Genomic DNA, 17,207 nt, shown 5'->3' on the forward strand with positions numbered 1-17,207 from the left:
CCATATTATGTAACCCAATTGGCCATGTCCTTCTTGTTGATACACTTTTCTATAGGTTCTTCCTTTATGGTCAGTTTATCTCCTTTTCAGTTTAATCATCTTTTGCTGAGCCATTAAATTTTAAATTCTATGCTACTTATAATAGCCTCTTTTTCCTTCCCATTCTAGTTTACCTGTCCCCAAGGTTGTTATCACCACATAAACCCAGGAATTCACCAAATATGTGCCTCCATATGGGGCTTCTGCCTACCAATTGCCTGCTCAGCTCAAACCTCCACTTGGATATCTTAGTGTGCTCAAGGCTGAACTCACTGTACCCCATCTATCTAACCCAAGCCTCCTTCCTCAGAGTTCCCCATATCCATAAATTGTGCCACCCCACTCCAATTTGCTTATGTTGGGAACCTGAGTGTTGGGTACATCAATACTTACAGAAGTGCTCAGCATCAAAATGTGCTTTACTGCATTCTGAAAATTTTAAAAAAGCAAATGAAAGCATATCATAACTAATGTAAGTCTTTTTTTTTAATTCTGATTTTCCCACAGTAACTATTATGATCCTTTAAAAGTGAACAACAAATCCTTTGGGCCCTTTTTTTGCTGTTGATCTGTTATTTGGTAAACCAGCACTTTTTAAGAGTTGATACACAGACACCATTTCTGTGTATCAGATTTTACCACCTAAAATATTTTTAAATCTGCCTACTCCTTTCCAGTGCCAATGCACTGAAATCCAAGTCAGCCTGACTATTTATCAGCACCTGTGATAGTCTTTGAACTGTTCTCGCTGCTCTAATTTACTCCCCACGGGATAGCCAAGTCAGGCAGAATGATTTCAGGAACACGTGTAATTGATCCTGTCCTGTCCCTCCATTGCTTAAAACCCCTCAGTGGTTTCCTGAGGATAAAATCTCAGATTCTTTAACAGGCCCCAAACCCTGCCCCTCACCTGGAGCCAGCCTCTTTGAGTTCCTGGAAAGAACCAACTGCCTTAGGAGCCACACAGCCAACTTACTCTGCCCAGAGGTCTCATTTCCCTTTCAGCTTCCCCTTCTTCAGTTTTTAGACTTAAAGTCCTTTCTGGGTTAGATAGATGGGTTCAGCCTTGAGCACACTAAGATATCCAAGTGGAGGTTTGAGCTGAGCAGGCAATTGGTAGGCAGAAGCCCCATATGGAGGCACATATTTGGTGAATTCCTGGGTTTATGTGGTGATAACAACCTTGGGGACAGGTAAACTAGAATGGGAAGGAAAAAGAGGCTATTATAAGTAGCATAGAATTTAAAATTTAATGGCTCAGCAAAAGATGGTTAAACTGAAAAGGGGATAAACTGACCATAAAGGAAGAACCTATAGAAAAGTGTATCAACAAAAAAGGCATGGCCAATTGGGTTACATAATAAGTCTTTTTTAACATCCCACACCAGATCAGTGTTTCTTGTTAAACAGTTTCTTAGCACGCCTCAGTGTGCTTTGTAAGTAAATGATTAATGAATGATTAATGGATAATTTAAACTGCCATTTTAATGTGAATTCCCTGAGAAAGAGTTGGGAACATGCTCTAGTTCACACAAATAATTCAAGGATCCTTGGGTCTGATTCTAGAGCCCTTGCTTACAACTACCACAGATATATAGATGTACTCATTCTGGAAGATGACTTTTTGCCTCCTTATTTTATGATGGTTACATATGAATGCATAGGAAAACAAGATGTGACCTACAAAAATACAATATTACTGAGTGAATTCTATACACCTCAGTTTTTCCTCTTTTGGGAAGCAAGGTTGTTCAGACTACAAAATGGACAAGCTAAGTGGGACTCCTACTCTCTCCATATATAATCTGCCACATTTATAAATAGGGTGACATTAACTGCCTTACAGGTCTATAATAGCCCTCATTTGTTTAATAAATATTTAATGAACATCTAGTGTATGCTATGCTTTGGTTGACATACTGGGGGTACAAATGTAATTTAGGATATAAAACGTTTAGCAGAAAGCCTAGCTCATTTAACGCTATATATAGTTACTATTAGTAAGTTGTCATAGCTGCGCATCGACATTCGCATGTGTCACAAAGCCCCAGTGATCAAATATGTGAGATTTGTGACGTTTGCCACTAATCCAGGCAGGGTCCCTGTGGAGCCAGTATTCCTCCCAGCAGAAACGCTCACTGCAGGAATCGCAGCTCGGTGGGGCCGCTCCTCCCCTTTGAGCCGCCAGAGGGCGCGCGGTCTCTACCGCCCCGCCCGCTGCCATCTGCGCTTGCGCCGCACTGGCCACCCTGCCTCCGTTCCCCTCCCCCGTCCCACACTGGGCGCCCGTCCCGCCTCGTGCCTTAACGCTCCGCCTCCGTTGCCCATAGCGGCTGTTTGTTGACTTCCGGGAGCGCGGCAGCGGCCAATGCCAAGAGGGTCGCTATGGGGGCCCCCGGGGGTACAGAAGCCCGCACTGTGGCTGAGGCACTGCCTTAAGCTCCCCCGAGCTGCCCCCGCGCTCTTCCCAGAACTGACGGAGACTTCCCTTACGGTCCTCGGCATGGGGGAGCCCGAGATTCTGGTGCCCGGTGAGTCGCGCCCTCGACGGTGGCGGCGGGCCGGGAGGGAGGGTCCGCGGGCGGGCGAGCGGCCAGGCTCCGCCTCCGGGCGGGCCCGGTCGGGGTACAGGCCTGAGGCTTAGCGACCGGACTGAGACCAGATCTCTTGCCCGGCCTCCGCGAGTAACTAAGGGGACAAGATCAGACGGGACGGACGGGACAGGGGACAGTGGGGAAAAGGGTTCCTGACTTTCTGAGTTTTAAATAAACTTTTGATGAGTTTCTCCAAGGCAGGTAAACTTTTGATGAGTTTCTCCAAGGCAGGGACACCTTTTTCTTCACTACAAACTTCCCGAAGTACGACGGGCTTCAGACTTGGGCGCCTTGGAGATCGGCAGGACCCGGTTACATATTCAGCGCAGTAAAAAAGGGGGCTGATAAGGGGGTTCGGGTTAAAGGGAGTGGAAAAAACGAATTGGAGAAGAGGAAAGCTTGAGATAGTGATTTGGGGTTTATTTGTTTTTTAAGACCCCCACCATCAGCTGTACGATTTGAAATACATTTGACATTGTGACCTGTACCTTCTACGACATAATAGACGTTTCACGAAGCACTACTTGTTATAACCATTTGAGATGCTCTCGGAGTTTTCTATAATACATTTGTTAAAAATGCTGGTCTTAGTCTACTAAATTGATTTTCCTGACCCACTAGTGGATCACGACCAACAGTTTGAATTTAAAAAAAGCACTGACTAGAACAGAATTATAGTCATTGAAATATGTGTTGCATTTTGTGCCATGTTCCAGGCTCAAACATTCTTAGATTCCTGGCCTCCTGGAGTTGTGAAAGTTGACAAGAAATTAAAAAAAAAAAAAAGTAACAGAGCAGTTTGACAATAGATGCCAGGGGACCAGAACAGAGCCACTAAACCCTAGCCTGGGGTGGGGTGGCAGAGGGAGGCTTCCTGGAGAATCAGGACAGAACAGTTCAGTGATTCATTCTGGGGAAACTGTTTTTGATCCTGGCTTCCCAACTCTCAATGATTAATTTGAAATGTGATGCTTCACAAGGATTCTCAAAAGATTTTCCATAGTGGCTAGTCTCATGAGCATTGATATTTATTATTAATACTTATATTTGCTACATTTTCCTTTCTGGTACCAATTAGTTTATGTGATGATCCTCCTTGAGATTTCCTCAGAAGTTGGATCTGGCCTATTTAGTACAGGCATGTGTTTGTGTTTAAATGGTTATTGGGAACTTACAGGGGTTTTCAGTCTCTCTTCAAAATGGTACTGGGCCAAAACAATTTGTGAATACTACTCAAATCAAGTAATGACTTAATTTAAGAATATTAAATTTCTACATTGCTGCCCCTAATCTCCTAGAATCATGGCATTTTGTTATAGTGTTTGAAGGAACAAAATAAACCATTCTTTCCCTTACAGAGCTTATGGTAAAAGAAAGAAAGAAAACATCTCTGTAACTAATGAGAAGCTTCCTGAGTAGTTCTATTGAGAGAATCTTTTCATTATATACATGATCCTTAAACTGAATCCTCAATTCTCAATAAAATCAGCAGGAAACTGAAGTTTCTCTGTTAAATGCTTAGATAATCTTATCTTTAACATTAAGATTGTTGAAAGTTATGTTTGACTACCTGCTCACCATTAAGATTACCTGAAAACAGTTATGAATGTATGTGTGTAAGAAGGTAACAGACTTAAAAATAATTGAAGTTTATTAAAGGACCACTTTGTGTAAGGGAGTATGGGTACTGAGGACAATCTACACTCTCTGAAACTTTAGAATATAAGTGAGAAAACAAAATATTGAGCAACAAAAGATGTGTGTAACGATTTGATTGGAGAGGTTGCTTAATAGTGCATAGTTAATTGCCATATAAATTCTGTACATCTCATAATTCAGAGAAACCAATGATCACTTCCAGCTCTTTGAATAAAGGAAGTGTTTATGAAGGTGGCTGTGAGCTAACAAATATTGGCCATTCTAGGCAACATACTAGATTCTTTACATATACTATCTCATTTAACCCTCAAAACAACCCTATGAAATTGGTGTAGCCCTGTATTTACACTATTATAAATGCATTTTACATTCATTCACTAACCTGCTTATACCTGTGTGAGATTCAGGGTATATAAGATGGAATATTGGTACTTAGACACTATCAAATAAAGACTAATCATCAACGAGAAATCGAAGTCTTAGTAAAGTAACCTGTTCAGGATCACATAGCTAATTATTCAGAGTAAGAATCTGAATACCTAATTTTTTACACTTAAAGCTTTTTTGTTTAGCTGCTGTCCCATAGTACAAATGAAAGAGGTATTGTGTAAATAATTTGTTTCTGTCTTGACCCTGGTTTTATGGGTATTCATGGTGATTACCAATAGACACATAAAGAGTTGACCATTTGTGGTTACATTCCTTTCCCTTAGCATGAGAACACTGGAGGTTTTTTTGAAAAACTGGACCAAAGAAAATTCAAACTGACTTATAGATCCTCCCCTAGAATGTCCTGGTGAGCCTAATGAAGAAACTCAATACTGCCCTATTTCTGAATGTAGAAAAGAGCTCTTGGTCCAGGGACCAGACTTTGAGGTGTTAACCAGAGTGAATAGGGCACACATTGTACCAGCTCATTCCCAGGATCAGATGTCTACCTGATGACAGCAGAACTATTAGAAATAGATGACTGACTTCTTTGTGATAATATATTTCTCACTAATAGATTTTATAGGTCAAATTAGAATGACGTTTAAGGAGTAAGACTGAATTAAGGGGGAAGAAGGGAAACTTGAAGTGCTTGAAGCTGGGTATGATGGTAATATACATGGGTATGATGCTAATATAATATAGCATGGCTGTAATCCTATCTACTCTAGATGCTCAGGCAAGAGGATTGCAAGTTTGTAGGCAGACTCACCAATTTAGTGCAACCCTGTGTCAAGATTCAAATTATAAAGGGCCGGGGATATGGCTCAGTGGTAGAGCATCCCTGTGTTCAATCCATAGTAACCCCACCATCCCCCTAAACAGTGCTCCAGTAAAGGTAGAACTGTCATGAGACAGGGATTTGTGTAGATATATTATTAAAAGTGTATTTTCATAACTGGCAGCATATTAAAAGTTGTTAAATAGAAATTGTCTTATATTTGCAGATTCGGGTGCTGTGTTTACATTTGGAAAAACTAAATTTGCTGAAAACATGCCCAGTAAATTCTGGTTTAAACATGACATACCTACATATCTCTCATGTGGAGATGAACATACTGCTATTGTTACAGGTTAGTATTACAATCCTTAATCAGAACAATAATACTTTGAGAATTCTAAATAGTATAGATGTGCTGTGTTTTCAACATGTTGAAGATAATAAAAGGTGTTGTTTTTTACTTTGCCAGAGAATTCTTCACAAACTGATTCCATCAAGAGTCTTTTGATTTTAAGTTACTTTAATATATTTAATTAAAATATGATTTCCTATACATACAACTTTCTTCAAATAAGTCTATTTCAATATAATAAAAATTGTTGCTGTATAATCTTAGAAGCTACTAATAAAATCTGGTCATACATTGAAGGTAATATGTTTTAACATAGAAAAATAGTGACTTTTTTAGGCATAACTTTTTTATTGCCATGTGATAATATTATCTCACATTATTTATTTGAAGAGTGTTTTAATTTGTTATTTCTCTTTTCTTCCCACTAGGAAATAATAAATTGTACATGTTTGGCAGTAACAACTGGGGTCAGTTAGGATTAGGATCAAAGTCAACCATCAGCAAGCCAACATGTGTCAAAGGTATGCGGTCTTGTCTTCTTTATCACTTTAAATACTTAACAAACTACATAAAGTACTTCCATACTGATTGTGTAGTTCTTTAATGTCATAAATGATAAAGTCTTTAGCTCTTCATTTTGTAACATTCAGTTGAATATTATCAGAACTTTATATGAAATTCAAACCTACTTTTATGTGGTAAAGTCTAAAAATCACACTGATTTTTAAACCCAGGGATCACAAAGGAAGTCATGATTTTACAGTATTACATTTGGACATCCTCTTTTTGCTTCTTTGTAAAACTACTTAAATATTACTGTTATTGCATACATAGATAACAGATATTATAATGTGCTAGAGTTTTGAGCTCTCATATATCATGGTCATATGTAGTTGTTAGTTTTGTAAAACATACTTTATGCTGTAGTACATAATGAGTAGATGAACTGAACAAAACATTAAGACTGGGATTGATTAGTACTAGTGTGCAAGAATTTCAGGACTAAACATCTGAAATCATGACTGTCCCAGAAAACCTTTCTAACTGTTACAAGCAAAGCCTCTGGGTATAACCATTAACATCAACTAAATTTGAAGGGTGATAGACATTCCTTAGAACAGTATTCTTTATCTTTCTACCTAAAATTTAAATTGCAGCTCAGAATCTCAGGTGCAAGCTTATCTTATCCATGTTCTTTATATAGGTATTGTTGTGGGACTTTTGAAATATTCCACATGGTCAAACTGCTAAATGCTTGTGGGTATTCACAGTGCCCATAGTGCTTATTCTTTAATATCTTATCTAATAGTCTAAAAGGAGATCCTTGAGACCAGGGGCTTTTAATCATCTGTGTAGATGCTATGCCCAGCACTTAGAAGATATTCTAGAAATGTTTTTTAATATGTAGATAAATTAATGAACAACTTTAACATAGGTGTATGCCTATGAATATTGGACTTATGGTTTTCCATTGGATATGGTAAAAGATGAGCTTGATAATGGTGATGGCAGGTTAGGTAATGGATCAGGTTGGTGAGGAGGCAGCACAACAGAATCCAGTGGATTGTGGCATCTTTTAATTGCCTGTGGGATTTTAAAAATATACCAATACTTAAGCCCTACCTCAGACCCACTGACTCACTGTTTTCAGTGACTCACTGTGTTATAATGCAAAACTAGTTAAGAACATCAACTTTGGAATCAGGTAAACCTGCTTTTCATCTCAGTTCTGGGGCTGGGGATGTAGCTCAGTGGTAGTGCACATGCTTAGCATGCACAAAGCCCTGGGTTTGATCCCTACCACCAAAATAAATAAACAATTTCTTTTACCATTTAGTTACCATTTGACCTGGACTATTTCTTATTTTCATAACCATAAAATATTTTAATTGTCATATTCATATATTTTTAGCTCTTAAACCTGAAAAAGTAAAACTTGCTGCCTGTGGAAGGAACCACACCCTAGTTTCAACAGGTATAGTATTTAACTGGTATGACTTCTTGCCCGGCTTTGAGAACTGAGATCTCACTCTGGTAATGTTTTGGGGTTTATAAAATTAATAGAAAATGGTACCTTGGCAATAGATAGATTAGGGCTTTTAAAAATGTGTTTAGTACATGTTTGCCTTTGTAAATATGCAGATAAATGTTAAATGACTAAAGAAAAAGCCTTTGTTAAATTATATCAAGGGACAGCATTTCCTTACCTATAGTCACACCTCAATATCTAGTTGCTTCTGTTCTTGTTCTTACCTCTTCCTTACTGAGGATAAGTGGAAGCCAACCAAAGTCAGCGTGGTTCTAATCAAAATCCAAACAAGCTGTGTGTGTGTGGGGGGGTAGAAATTGACAAAGTGATTCTAAAATATATGTGGAAAATCAAAGGACATAAAACAGCCAAAACAATTTTGAGAAAGACCAAATTATAGGACTGATACTACCTGATTTCAAGACCTATAAAGCTATAATATTCAAGACATCATGGCATTAGCAAAAAGATAGAGAAAGAGAATGAAATAGAATAGAGTACAGAAATAGATTCTCACATATATGCCCCACTGATTTTTGACAAAGGTGCTACGGCAATCAGTGGAGAGTATTTTCTTTTTTTTTCTTGGGTGGGGCGGGGGGAACCAGGGATTGAACTCAGGGGCACTCAACCACTGAGCCACATTCCCAGCCCTATTTTGTATTTTATTTAGAGACAGGGTCTCACTGAGTTGCTTAGTGCCTTGCCCTTGCTGAGGCTGACTTTGAACTCATGATCCTCCTGCCTCAGCTTCCCGAGAGCTTCTGGGATTACAGGCATGCACCACTGCACCCAGGGAAAGTATTTTCAACAAATTTAACAATTAGCAGTTCCTGACTACTTAACAGTTCTTCTTGACTCCTTCCTTTCCTCCATCCCTAAGCTGCTTCTATCTTTAGGCTGTTCTCTCTGCCTTAGCTCCTCCTCACCAGTCTGCCTTTGTTTATATTTTTCTTCACTGTTAATAGAGGGAATATCTGGTATACACTAACCCGTCTTGTAAGCAAGATGACTATAGTATTACAATGTTTCATTTCCGTGTACAGAAGGAGGCAGTGTATATGCAGCTGGAGGAAATAATGAAGGGCAATTGGGACTTGGTGACACTGAAGAGAGAAACACCTTTCATCGAATTAGCTTTTTTACATCCCAGCATAATATTAAACAGCTTTCTGCTGGATCTAACACGTCAGCTGCCCTAACTGGTAAGATGTATTTTAATTTCAATCTGGGACACATACTTTCGTTTAAGACCAAGATATACCAAGTTGGTAAACTCAAGACAGCATTGTCATTTAATTTTCTTGCATTGACTGTGTGCTTTCAGAAGACATTTGTTTTTGTTATAGAGGATGGAATACTTTTTAATGTAGGGTGTAAATTCTGAAGGGCACATTGGTTTTAAAAATATGAGTAATGTGGTGTGCCTCATTTTTCAATATATTTTTAGTGGGATATAAACATATATTTAGAGGTAATTTGTAAATAAATTTTAAGCTCTACTATCCATCTACTAATTTAGATAATCTGAAATATTATCTTAATTGTGTGCTGATATACTTCCAGTTTTAACTGAAGTTACTAATCAGAAGCAATCTATGGAAACCTGTTGGGCATACGATATAAAAATATTATGGTTTATAATGTTTATTGCATATCTCAGCCTTCCCTGTCAAAAGCACATATAAGAACTTTAAAAGTTGGTGTCAAGATCACCTTGGTGTCACTGAAGCTGTTTGCTATCTGTTTTGTTCCAAATAGGAGACTATAAATGTCCAGTGTTGCTCTATTAGGAAAGTCAGAGTTGTATCTGAAGCTTTTCTCTTCAGTTTTGTCAACCAGATAGTTAGCTTTTTCATATTCTTCTTTCAGTTCTAGTTTTCAGTTATCATTTTATTATTAAACCACTTCAAAGATTTTTAAAGTTTTTTAATAAAAAATTAATGCAAATAAGCATTAGTAATTCTTTTCTAAATTTTTTATCCTAATTTAACTTTTTCCAACTTTGAAAACCCGTATCAGAAAGGTCATAAATGAACATGTTTTTGAGATGCTAGATATGGTAATATATCTCCTCTTTCTCTGAAACTAGAATTTGTGTTTTCAGGTATAAAGAAAAGAGATTAGTGAAACATATTTCTTTTCTCTTCTTCTTCTTCTTCATTTAAAACATTTATATAGTGTTCTCAAGAGCAAGGTCTTCCATTCACTTTTGACCTGGAACTTGCTATTTTGTTCTGGAGATGTTTTGTGTGACTCATGCTGGCTCTCAGTTCAGTGGCAGGTAGACTGCTTGGAAGAAGGAAAATATTTCTGTTTAGAGACATTATAATGAGACAAGGTGATTATAGGAAATGACATCCTGGGTTTGCTATCGAGATAAAAGTATGAACATAATCAAAGAGATTTACAATCATGTCATTCTCTGTTTTTTATTGTTATTGATGTATTTCATAATAGAAATTGAACTCTTTAGTAGCCAGCTGATATAATTGTCTTGGTACTTTTCTTTTAAGACATAGTTTTTCTAAATTAAAAAAATAAATGGCCTGTTGGAATTACAATAGCTGCAGAGCCCTACTACCTTTTAAAACTTTTCTCTCCTTGTGTTTTCTTTACAGAGGATGGAATACTTTTTATGTGGGGTGACAATTCTGAAGGGCAAATTGGTTTAAAAAATATGAGTAATGTGTGTGTGCCTCATCAAGTGACCATTGGGAAACCAATCTCCTGGATCTCTTGTGGCTATTACCATTCAGCTTTTGTAACAAGTAAGCAGAACATTTTGGATTCATCACATTATCTCTCATTTCTGAAATATTCAATTAATAATAAAATTATATTAACATATTCTACAGTTCTGTAGAAATAGTGCCATGGTTATCCATGTAATGAAATTATTTCCATCTGTTTTACATCACAGTATTTCTCTATTTCTATAATAAATTTTGTAATTTTAGATTCTCTCTGACATGTTGGCTTTTTAGGTGAATATTATGTCTATTGATATAATTGAATGTTATGTCAATTGATATAATTGAAACCTTTCTAAATATTGATTCTCAAGCTTTTTAAATCCCTTTGGCATTGAAAAAAAGACCTATGAGCCACTTTCCTCTGGACCCACTTGCCTCTGTACCTTAACCTACCTCTACTCTTTTGTACTGATCATTTATTATTTCAAGTAAATGAATGGGAAGTGAGGTGAAGACTAGATCAAAAAGGAAGAGAACTCAGTATGAAATAGTTTCCTTGGGTGGGACTTTTCTCAGCATCTCTAGTTTCTCTGGGCCTACTGACAATCTCTTCTGCCTTAAAATATTTGAAATGTTGGGCTCTATTATAGTCTGCATCTACACTATTAATAATAGGAAAAGTATGGTTATGGATTTCCATCTAATTTACTAGAGAAAATAGTCTTGTGAACCCTCTTAGATACCTCTCTAAATATTTATTTAAATACTTACTCTTGGGGCTGGGGTTGTAGCTCAGTGGTAGAGTGCTTGCCTCGCATGGGTGAGGCACTGGGTTCGATCCTTGGCACCACATTAAAAATAAATAAAAAATAAAGGTTAAATTATTTAAAAAATAAATAAATGTTTACTCTTTGTTCTGTATACTACAGATTGAAATTTAGAAGTGCTGACTGACCAATCCCAGTACCCCCAGAGTTACCAACAGATTGGTAGCAGCGTGATACCAAGATTGGGCAAACCTGACTGTTGGTATTGTTCATCACTGTATCTCTGGTTTATTGCACAGACTTAATAAATACTAAGGGAGCAAGCCAAGTTTATTAATAAACTCTGCTTTAGCCATTAGAGGAATACATAGAATTGTTGTCTTAAGCCAGCAAGCATTATATTGAGTTATTTTGTTTTTGTTTTTATATCTTTTTTTAAAAATAGCTTTATTGAGATATAATTTAAATACTGTACTATTCACCCATTTAAAGTATACAGTTGAAGATTTTTTTTAGTATATTCACAGAAATGTATATACCGTGAACTGTTATACTAAACATTTTGCTGGAGATTCATTTATAACAACTGATATGAATTGTGAGTAATTTTCACACTAGCCATTATTTTATGACTTTAATAGTTTAAAGCAACTTTTTACACATCTTGGAAATAACCCAAGTATAAGAGATTTTACTTAATATATATTTCATGATAGATAAAAATGTTGTATAGAAAAGGACTGTAGTTATCTTTTTGTCTTTGTATGTCAAGCTGAGAGACCAAAAAGAAGAGTTTAATTTTTAATAAAAATGCAGAACATATCACCGAGATAGTCACATTTAAGGCTTCCTACAAATTTTTAATTTACTTGTGTATTTGAATGCTTATGTTCACATTCTAAATTCAAGTCCATGGTTTTAAATTATATAAAATATTTAATTTAAAATATTTGAAATAAAATATGTGGATTTTTCAGGTGTTATCACTGATTTCTATGTCTTTCATCTGATGCGTTAATAGTTGGAGTCTGAGCATTGCAACCAATGGACCATATAGTAAAGAGGGAATTATGTGCAACACAATAGAGAATATAAGTAAAGAGCTGGGGCTGTGGGGACTCAGGGCAGGGATGTGTGGAACAGGCTTCAGAGACTGGAGAAGAGACATATGGCAGGGTGGTTAAGGTCATAATCTTGGAGAAGGCAGATATCAGAGCCAGGTAGGTAGTTTGAGGAATCCAGATTTTATAAAAATTAGTAGGCTCAAATAAAGTAAAAATGAGTAAGATGAAATTACTATTTCTTTATCATGATGTTATTTTATTTTTATATATAAATAAGAAAAAGAATTTGAAGTTAAATTGAATGTTTTATACAGATAAAAGCACTTACCTTCACCTTTAAAGAGGGTCTTAGTGATAGCTACAGGAAATGTGTTTTCTAACCCTTTATAGGTGTAAATGATTTAAAAAGTTGACACTGTAAGAAATGATTCAGCAGTTTACCATGTACAAGTCATCTTAAAGTATGTTTCTTACAATGCCAGGTTGATTAAAGCAAGTGCTTATCTTTTAGAGTTTACAGTCTACTCACTCCAAAATGTATAAGGTTTTGCCATCTACAACGTGTTTCAAGTACAAATTACATTTCACTTAATCTCATGATAACTCTGTGAGAGAGGCAGTGGTGTCTCTTGATTACATATGCAGAAGCAGGTTTAGAACATGCTTTATTCAAGGTGATACTGCAGCTGAGTTGCAGAACCAGAATTTGGACCTTGATCTTTGGACTCTATAGGCCTAAAGGACTTTTGTTGGCACCCAGTTTTTCTAAACCCACATGAGGAGGAGGAGAATGTAGTAGCAACTCATAACAACTGGGCACTGACTGTGTGTTCTAAAGAGTATTCCTGAATGCATTAATTAATTTATTCCTATTAAATAACAACCCTATATCATAGGTACTTTTATTCCCATTTTACAGGCACAGTGATTGCTCAGTATGACTCAATGAGTAAGTGGCAGTATTACAGAAATTTATAAAATTCCTTTCAAGAAACTCACAGTCATAATATAGTGTTATAAGTGGAATAATACAAAAGCATATCATTAGTGTTAGTACATACAAGGCAGTCATAAGTGTTAGGAGCTCCTAGGGTAAGAGAGTCTGGAGAAAGTGCCATCTAACTCTAAAGTCTGCTATCTTAAGAATCACTCCACATTTGTACTTAACAAATAAAGTGAGTTTTCTAAAATGAGTTTCATAGAAAGCATATATTCAACAAGTATTCATTAAATTCTTGTGCTTGACACAGCTGGGTTTCTGGGATACCATGATGATAAAAACAAAAATCTGTGTAGTTATGGGAGCTTAATATCTAGTCATCTGCTTTATTAAAAGCAAATAGAGGGCTGGGGGTATGGCTCAGTGGTAGAGCACTTAAGCTGGCATTTGGGAGGCCCAGGGTTCTATCCTAAGCACTGGGAAAAAAATTGATCAGAAGATAATATCTTTTGCAAAAGAGCTAAAACTGTTTTCTGGTGGTTTATTAGTAGTGATAGTCATGAATTCATGGAGATTATTGAAGTAAAATAATCAAGCGAAAAAGAAAATCTAGTTTCTTTCTTTACCATATAGTAAGAATATCTCAATAAAGGTCAAATTTAGTAAGTTTTCATTGTCTAAATTTTTTATGGAGCTTGAGAACATATACTAACAAGACCAGTGTTTTATTCATATTTATGCCATCATTGATCACTCTGCTTTTCCTTCTTCAATAGTGGATGGTGAGCTGTACACATTTGGAGAACCTGAGAATGGAAAGTTAGGTCTTCCCAGTCAGATGCTAATCAATCACAGAATACCCCAGCTGGTGGCTAAAATTCCTGAGAAGGTGATCCAAGTAGCTTGTGGTGGAGGGCATACTGTAGTTCTCACAGGTATGTGTAGAATCCCTGCTTCTTGGGGTGGCTCATGACATTTTTTTGATGATTTTTTTTTTCTGTGGTAAGAACACTTAATATAAGATCTAACTTCTATGCAAAATTTTAAGTGTATAATAGGCATATCATACAGAAGATCTCTAAAATATTCCTTGTATAACTGAAATTTTGTGACCTTTGTATAGCATGTCCCCTTTCTTCCACCCCCAGCTCCTATCAACCACCATTTGATTATTAGCTTTTATGAGCTTGATTCTCTTAGATTCTTTATGGAAGTAGCCTTCCATCTAAGATCCCCACCTTTTAACTCTATAGTTAATATACATTGCTGGCTTATGGAAGAATTTTTAAGTAGAAAAAAATGAATCTTGTCGAATTGTTTCTGCTAACATAATTGATATCTTCATGGCCTTAAATACCTTTAATGTCAGCAAATAATGTTGTTTTAGCTCATTTTCAAGGACAAACTGTTTTCTTCATATATATATATTTATTTACTTATCTATCTAAAGTTGATATTATTTTTCCTAAAATGCTTTCTTTTGGAGAAGCTTCCTGTTCATGCTATTTTCAACACGTCATTGATAATTCTTTGTGATAGTCACAATATATAACTTAGGGATTTCTTTGTGATTTTACATTGTTATAGTAATTCATTAAAAAGTGGTAAGTTTTTAAATTATAGTTAACAAAAATTAGAACCTTAATAGTAATATCACTTTTGGCTTCTGAATTTCATATTTGGTGTGTGACATGTCATTTCTTAGGATTCTAGTCAATATATTGAAATATATTCACATTTGAAAATATTCCTGCTAAATTGATGCTCTCAAATTTATTCAGTATTATATTTATTTTAGATGAGTAATATAGGAGTAATGTAGTTAGTGAATTATTATCATGAGTTTTAAGAAATTAACAGTTTGTAGTCACTACTTAATCTTTAGTAACCTAAAGCTAGAAGTATTCTAGACAAATTCTGAATAACCAATTCTTAGATGATATTTTTAATGCTGCAAAATGGAGGAGCAGTATTTTATCTTTAGATTTTCCTTTGTTGTATTTCTTTTCTTTGACTTCTTATTCTAGTCCCAGTCATGTTTATTAAACTTTAGTTACCCAGAATTACAACTTCTAGATGGAATCTTTTCTAAGTTAGAAATAATTTTTTTCAAAACCTCTGCTCTAAATTTGGAAATAATTCTAAGGTTTAAGATTATTTTGAATTCCTGCTTACAAAATGAGCTTTCATGTAATTTTAAAAGATGTATTCTAAATTAAATCTTTATAAATTGTTTGAAAATCTAATCTATAGTTAAAAAGACAACTTAGTTTTTATGCATTATGTGTTTTCTCTAGTTTTTACAAACAGAAAATTTACTAGGTGATTCAAGATTATTTGGAATGACACAGATATTGATTATATAATTAAAATAAACCATTCAACTATATATTGTAAAATATATAATGTGAACAAGAAAGTAATCAATGATACTTTAAAATTTTCTTTAAAATTATGAATACACTTAAAGTGTGATTTTTTTTCTTGTACTGTTATACATTTAACTTTTTGTGAATTTGATTTTGAGTTTACAAATCATGTTTCCAGAAATTGATTTTTCTCTCCAGATTTTTGCACTTTGGGATCTCACAGATCAGTGAAGGTTTTTTTTTTTTTAAATATGAGATATATTTATTGACAGATCTGGAGCAATTACTATCTACTGCAAAGGTTTCTATTACAGATGCAGGAAAAAACATTTTTTTATGTGTTTCCTGTCTTTCTGATTGTGGTAGACTGAACAGGGGAATAGAAGAGAAAAACTTGTAATACAGGGGAAAATATGAAGATAAAATTTGTATAAATTATAAGTAACCTTGGAAACAGTGAAGAACTTGTTTTCTTTTTAAGTAGAATTTAAACTTTAAGTTCGAAAAATAATGGCTGTCAAATTCTGACTTGCATTTGCTTAAATATAAGCATTGAAAAAAGTGACTGTTTTCGCTATCATGTCATAAAATAAGGAACATTTTCAAAACAAAAGCTCCTAATTTTGTAATAAAATATATCTAGTTAGATTGTACAAATTTATTTATAAGGAAAATTCACTATTTTGCCTATTTTCCACATTGCTCCATGAATCTATGAGAGCTTTGTTGTTATTAGCCACCACTGGTGAGGAACCTGTGTACTGGAATTAGATAGAAATATTTAATATTTAGTCCTAGGTAATGAAGAAATGGACCTGAAGAGTATGTTGATCATCATTTTCACTAAGTACTAAATTGGATAATTAAGAAAGTTATGGAATACTTTCTGAGAACTTACGGTAAAATAAATAATTATCTATTCTAGATCATTTCTTAAGTAGTGATTAGATGATTCTATAGAGGCCCTCCTCAACTTTGTTTTTTTGTGTCTATAACTCTGATCTTACAATCAGTTTGGATATCACTCATTAAACCATTTTAAAGATAAGCAGATCATTGCTGATCAATTTATCTAAAAGGTACTATAGGCATGTGACCACAGTAGGTTAGAAAATACAACTACGGCTTGTAGTGATGGCATGATTATAGTTTCTCCTTAGAAGCAGGAACAGTGGACTGCTGTGGAGAAAGGGCCAGACTGGAACTTGGGACACACTGAGACAGAGTGATAGATGTAATCTTTTACATTACCCATAGCAGTTACCAAAAGATGAGAAAGGCCAATTATAAGAGGGGTCCACAATGAAGTCTGTGGGTCCTGAGGCAAATGATAATCTAGCTTCTCCAGATTATGTTTGGACAAACTTGAGTTCTCTACAGGATAATAAATTACACTGTTAAATATCATAAAGGTGATATGGCCAAAAATTATATTAGTTTTTTATATGTACTATTTTTAGTTGAAAGAGTTGTAGATATTTAAAAACT

General features: G+C 35.4%; 1 protein-coding gene across 3 annotated transcripts in view; it reads left to right on the forward strand.

Moving 5' to 3' along the window:
• Positions 1-2,304: 2,304 nt before the first annotated feature.
• The window catches only part of Rpgr (retinitis pigmentosa GTPase regulator), a 53,456-nt gene continuing 38,553 nt past the window's right edge, over positions 2,305-17,207 (forward strand). For all 3 annotated transcript variants that reach the window (XM_021725561.3, XM_013358023.4, XM_078034970.1), the window contains exons 1-7: positions 2,305-2,570; positions 5,729-5,854; positions 6,283-6,375; positions 7,767-7,829; positions 8,930-9,088; positions 10,505-10,654; positions 14,127-14,285. In XM_021725561.3, coding sequence (XP_021581236.1) covers positions 2,408-2,570; positions 5,729-5,854; positions 6,283-6,375; positions 7,767-7,829; positions 8,930-9,088; positions 10,505-10,654; positions 14,127-14,285 — 913 coding nt within the window. In that variant the 5' untranslated portion in view covers positions 2,305-2,407. The remainder of the gene's footprint in view (positions 2,571-5,728; positions 5,855-6,282; positions 6,376-7,766; positions 7,830-8,929; positions 9,089-10,504; positions 10,655-14,126; positions 14,286-17,207) is intronic.

This window comes from Ictidomys tridecemlineatus, chromosome X, assembly GCF_052094955.1.
Source record: "Ictidomys tridecemlineatus isolate mIctTri1 chromosome X, mIctTri1.hap1, whole genome shotgun sequence".
Lineage (NCBI taxonomy): Eukaryota > Metazoa > Chordata > Mammalia > Rodentia > Sciuridae > Ictidomys > Ictidomys tridecemlineatus.